At 31.8% G+C, this 6,173-nt stretch overlaps 1 protein-coding gene across 1 annotated transcript; it reads right to left on the bottom strand.

Annotated features, from left to right (window-relative positions):
* Positions 1-2,129: 2,129 nt before the first annotated feature.
* LOC114712096 (auxin-responsive protein SAUR78-like) lies at positions 2,130-2,740 on the bottom strand. Its single transcript, XM_028896562.1, has one exon. It carries the CDS (start codon positions 2,682-2,684, stop codon positions 2,313-2,315), a length of 372 nt encoding a protein of 123 aa, XP_028752395.1. The 5' UTR covers positions 2,685-2,740; the 3' UTR covers positions 2,130-2,312.
* Between the last annotated feature and the right edge of the window lie 3,433 nt (positions 2,741-6,173).

Raw genomic sequence — 6,173 nt, 5'->3', positions numbered from 1 at the left:
ACTCGTTGATTTTAGTTGTCCCACCTAGGCATTGATTTTATTAAAGTGTACCTGGCAATTGAGTAAAGGAATACCTATTCTTAATAATTAATTAAAGTTGAAGTCGGTTTATTTTTAATAAATAATTATAATGTCACATAATGTTTGAATTTCATAAGCTCAAGCGATGAGATAACGCTTAATCATTAGCTGATCCAATTTGCACGCTAAATATGCATACTAAAATGTACTCAGTCTACCCATATTTTAATTTATATTATTTATTTCTGAAGTTAAGAGAAGCCCATTTAGGGTCTGTTTGGGATAGTATTCAAAATCACTTATAAGCACATTTTAGGTTAATTGAGATAAAACTCTTCTAATATATATACTTTATATTTCGCAAATCACGATTGAAAAGCTACTTAGAAGCTATTCTAAACGCGCTGTCTCAAAAAATAAATAAAGATGCTACTAAACCACATGTTATAAATTTATGGGATCACTAATTCATATCTGATATGCTAAGATCTATGAATGACATTCCTATTGTTAGATCTCATTATTACAATAAAGATGTTACATTCCAACCTAAAATTGTCGGATCACAACTATGGTAGCTTCCTCCCCAACGCGCAAATAGTTCCTTTCTAATGTGTAATCATAATTTTTAATCCTTAAATATTGCGTAAATAATAGCTAATAAATTAATAAAAATGCAATGAGTCTGAGTTGGTGGACACATCATTGCTAAATCTGCTAACACATTTTAAAGATCCACCTGTCGCATTATTCTAATATAGTTAGGTGGTGTTTTTAAGAACAACCTTAATTTTATGTCGCCATACAAAATAATTGGATATGGCACATTTAAAAGAAATTCAAAAAAATGTAAAGAAGTATTCTTCGTAGACATATAGTTACACTTTAGGGTGTTTTTTTTTTTTTAAATATATGAAAATATGCTGTAAAACAAAAAGATATTCAATTCAGTTACGTTTGAGCTAGACTTTAATCTGTCTAGTCTAGAGATCTATTTATAAACTTGGCAAAAAAATATATATATCTATTTATAAAACATAGGAACTAAGAGAGACGTAATCCACAAATATTAAACTTCTATATATATACTCCTCCGGTCTTTAATATAGAACCCAATTATTGAGTTGGTTTTGGTCTTAAATATAAGACCCATTTCTCATATTTATCAATTTTTTTTAAATTACCCCTATGGATACTCCCTCAACTATATATAATCAAGTAGAAGAGAGAGGGGGTATTAAGGAAGATAATTATGGTATTTTAGGAAAAATGTGTTACATTTATTATAATTAACTAACTTACCTAACTTCTTTAATATAATCAAATTAGTTAAATGGGTCTTATATTAAGGACCGGAGGAGTATATATATTATGCAAACATCTTATACAGCTCCTTATACTTCTGAAAATTTGAATTTTCCATGTATATCAAAAGCATGAGGACACCCTTTAAAAGAACTAAACTAGTTTAATTTTATGTATTACTACTCTATTATAATACCACTTCCGGTATTTAATATACAAACTAGTTGAGAGTTGAAGTTGTTTTAAATACAAGACTATAATATATTTTGTCTTCTATTTTTTTCTTTCAAAATATTCCTATTAATTATAAAAGATTCTCAGCGAGGGATAATTCTAATCATTTAATACAAATGACTGAAGAGGATAATTTAGAGAGATCAACATACATTTGAGATAGATAACCAACTTAACTAATTTTTTCAATATTCTAAAATTAGTTATCTAACTCTTATATTAAAACCCAAAGATGATGATATTTAGCACTAAAAAAGTAATAAGATATATAATTTCCTCTTATCATCGATCAAATGAACAATCCATGCCTCTATACCTATTTCGATTGCGCTAGATAAATTGATTTGATTACATTTGATGAACCAGAACTGGAACTTCTTCCAGATTAATTAGAACTACTGAGTTAAGGAGAGGGCGGGGGGGAATAAAGGATGAATAGCTAGCATTAAGCATGGTTTCTCGCAGGGTCTTAACGGTTTTGTTTCAAAGTTATGCATGGCTGTACGGCCTGTACACTCCAATTGATCTCTGCTACACTAAAACCCAGAATCTACACTACAAACATAATATGATTGCGTAAAGGCCATTTATTCATTAGCATGATGAAAGAATCATATATGGAGCCCAAGAAATGAGTTAGAACTTGGAACCGGGCAATGTAGAACCATTAGAGATGATGCTAACTTGAATAAGAAGATTATAAGGACCAAAAAAAAAACTCGAGAGACACAAGAATATAGAATTTTAATTAATTAGAACACATAGAGCTGTACCAATTCTTCCAAAGACTCAGAACTAAACTTAGGATCTGCATTCTCCAGCATCCACAGCAGATGATCAAAAAGAACCACCTCACAGTTCACCACCAACACATCTTCCTTTTGCTTCGACTTATCGATCAGAGCATTCAGCAGAGGATGGTTCAGATACTTAGAGCTTATCACGTACCTCTTCCTCGTACTCCCAACATATATAATTACACTGTGCTCGTCTTCTTGTTCTTGGCTTCTCCACATGACATCTTCCTTGGTAGATTTGGATCTCAGGCTGCTGTACGAGGATGTTCTTCCTAATTGCCTGGACAAGCTCTTGCACTTTCTGAGTATTAGATCGATCTTCTTCATGGTGATTCTGGGTTTTAGATGACCGAGGGAAGGAATTAGGAGGGGAAGAGAAAGAGGGTTCAAGCGGAGGCTTAAGATACACTCAGAGAAAGTGTAAGGACTAAGAAGGCTTTCAAGAGACGGATATGGAGGAGGTGGGTGTGAGGTCGTTGTTTTTTGGTGCCAAGTGTGGGGTCTGTTCCCGACCAAACATTATTATTAGTGACATAAACAAGTTATCTTTTCTATGAAACTATGATCGTTTTGAGGTTTAGCCTGCACGCGGAACCGACAATGAGGCTCCCTTACAACTAGCTAGAGCAATGACCGATGAGCTAAGCGTGAGTGATGGATATCCCATTTGGATGGCTTGTAATTATTTTGACTCCCGCTCGGAAAACGAAATGACAAGACAAAACACATCAGATCCTTCTAATAATGACAAAAATGGATCTTTCATGCTCCTCGATCTGCAAAACTTAAACTTGGAGTAGTTTGTGCCCACATGTCCCACTTATATTTTAGTTCTTCAACAAAAGGAAGCAAGTTTGAATGCAAGAGGAGTGGATGGAACGTCTTTTCTTCTCATTTTCTTGGATAGGCGCATGAGGATGACTATATAGGATTAACTAGGCCCATGTGGCTAACCTAGCTAGCTCTTATCACTAATGTGGTTGACTATAGTTCAAACCAATAAGACTCTAGATAAATATATAGCATGACAAGGCATTACAACCTAAAGATAAGCTTAAAGATAAGAACTGAAGGTGCAAGAGCTATAACAGTTTTCAATGAATTGATTAAGGAGGCTGTGTATATGCTTGGATGCTATATATAACTTTAGTTGCACGGTGCGTAGCACAATTAATTCATTAGTCAAATTGTACAGGAATAATAATAGATATTCTTACTTGATAAAAGCATATATAGGTGGAATTCTTAACAATGAAGTATAAGTTTCATCGGCTTTATCTTAAAGGGTTTTAATTGAAAAGAATATCGTACTTAAAAAATATTCCTGGGATTCAACAATTTGCAGCAAGATGCATGCATGGCGGCGCGAGGTGGATGTCCCACAGGAATGGAAGCTTGAGTATAACTGCTTCGTCTTCTATGTATTAAACACACACACACGTGACACATTATATATGCTACGCATATTGCTTAGGACTTAGGCCTCTGCCCACACAAAGACACAACCATGATTTTTTCTTAACTTCATCTTATCATCAAGATTTTGCACCGACTTTTAAGGTTACCCACTTTTTTCCATAAAGTGAGTTTGGGTTTGCTTTTTTCCCCCCTTGTTTAATTATTTTCGTTATATGGAAATATTTACAAGTATGCCTCAAGTAAAGTAAAAAAAAAAAAAAACAACTTATAGCTTGGTCTATTTAATTTTCTTATTTCCAATCCATAAAAAAGAACGGAGAGAAACCAGTGTAATTAGCCAGCTAGCTGCTGGATACAATCATGGAATTATATATTGATTGCTTCATATATAATCATGGCATATATATATTTTGTCAGCAGAAAAACTAGTTGAGTTGGTAAGGAATCAACGTTAAGAAGATGGTCTTGTTGAATAGAGATCGATAAGTTTACTTTTGAGCTCTAAGCCGACAATTCTAATAAAGTGTGTTGTTGTTGTTGTTGTTGATACTACTATAATTAATTGTTACTTAACAACTTTTTTCCCGAATTATATATGTCTCCACTATGTGGTTTCAAGTTTTCTTGTATTCGACTCTCCTTGTTTCCATATCTACATTTTAAAGTAAATTAAGTTTAATTAAATAGAAATTTTTGCTCTTAAACTACTACCTCCGGTCCTTAATATAAGATTTTGTTTGATTTTTATTTTGGTCCTAAATATAATATCCTAATCTATTTTGTCTCTCATATGTATTTTTTTCCAAGGTAGTCCTTCTAACAATGGTGGTTCTAACCAATATACTTGATTAGCAATGATATTTTAGGAAAGATAACACTTATTTATCACAAATAATTAACTTAACTTATTCCCTTAATTTCCTCAAATTAGTTAACTAGGTCTTATAATTAGGAGCGGAGGCAGTATATATTAATTCTTTCAAGGGCGCCGCCTTTTCTAGTCTATCACATAGTTTAACATCTCTCATAAAAGTATTAAAAAGGATCCAATCTTATCCTCCTTAAACATAAGTTATCTTGACCAGAACAATTATTTTTTTAAAAAAAAAAGCACCAGCAAGTTACAAATAGATACCCGAAAATTAATACTATCTCCGGTTCTTAATATAAGAACTCGTTTGAATTGTATTTTAGTCCTAAATATAAAACCTCAATCTATTTCGTCTCTTATATTTATTCTTTTTTTTTTCCAATACAGTCATTGTAATAATAGTAGTTCTAACCAATACACTTGATTAGCAATGATATTTTAGAAAAGATAATATCTATTTATTTCAAATAACTAACTTAACTAATTTTCTTAATCTACTCAAATTAGTCAACCAACTCTTATATTCAGGACTGAAGGTAGTACCTATTAAGTCTTTAAAAAATGGTATTTTGGTTGTTACATGCATGGGTAAAAGTAACACCAGTCCTTTAATATTTATTTATAATTTCGAACCTTAATTTGTATTAATCATTTTATAGGGTATTTATATTTTTTAGGGTATTTTCCGTAATTTTTCTGGTTAACTAGCCGTCAAAATAAGGTTTAGTAGAAGGACAACATTACGTTCACACCACTTTTGATATTCTAGAGATGATATTGTGTTACTTGACAGTTTAGGATACTTAGTGCTCCGAGAGAATAGTTTAAGGACAAAACTACCCTTAACTGGTGCCCAAGGTGAATCAAATCAATTCAATTTGATATGAAGATGGCAAAGTTTAGGGGAAGTCACTGACATGGAATATATAAATATATATATATATATATATATATATTGGCCTTGTGACACGGAATAATTCACTCTGTAAAATTGTGAAAGTAATACAAAATTCACATATATGATATATTTTAATCTGAAGTGAAAGGTATGCCTTTAAAGATAAATAAGAAAAGAAAAAAAAAATTAAAGAAAGAGAATAAAAAAAATAAGTTACAGGAAAAAGCTTTAATATACGGGGGCCATATTATTTCAAATCATCAAGATTAAACATTTGTTACCATGCTTATGAATATAATGTTCGCACCAAACCAGCAAAAATGTTAGCAATAATTTTGTTGGAGGGCATATCATATCATATTATTAATAATGACCCGTCAATACCCTGTTATCATCTGTCGCAGCATAACTTCGTGCTTCAACCTATCACAATGGAAAACAAAATTCATCAAACTTTCTCACTTCAAATGTTTAAGATCTTAAAATTTTATGTTCTTTTAATTATTAAAGGTAATACTCCTCCGGTCCTAATTATAAGACCCAATTGACTTATTTGAGGAGATTAAGGAAGTAAGTTAAGTTGGTTATTTATAATAAATAAATATTGTCATTCCTAAAATATCCTTGC

Source organism: Neltuma alba, unplaced genomic scaffold, assembly GCF_004799145.2.
Source record: "Neltuma alba isolate B1F8T4 unplaced genomic scaffold, ASM479914v2 tig00011337_pilon, whole genome shotgun sequence".
In the NCBI taxonomy this organism is placed as follows: domain Eukaryota; kingdom Viridiplantae; phylum Streptophyta; class Magnoliopsida; order Fabales; family Fabaceae; genus Neltuma; species Neltuma alba.
The sequence above is the reverse complement of the archived record's forward strand: the minus strand, read 5'-3'. Positions and strand labels throughout refer to the sequence as shown.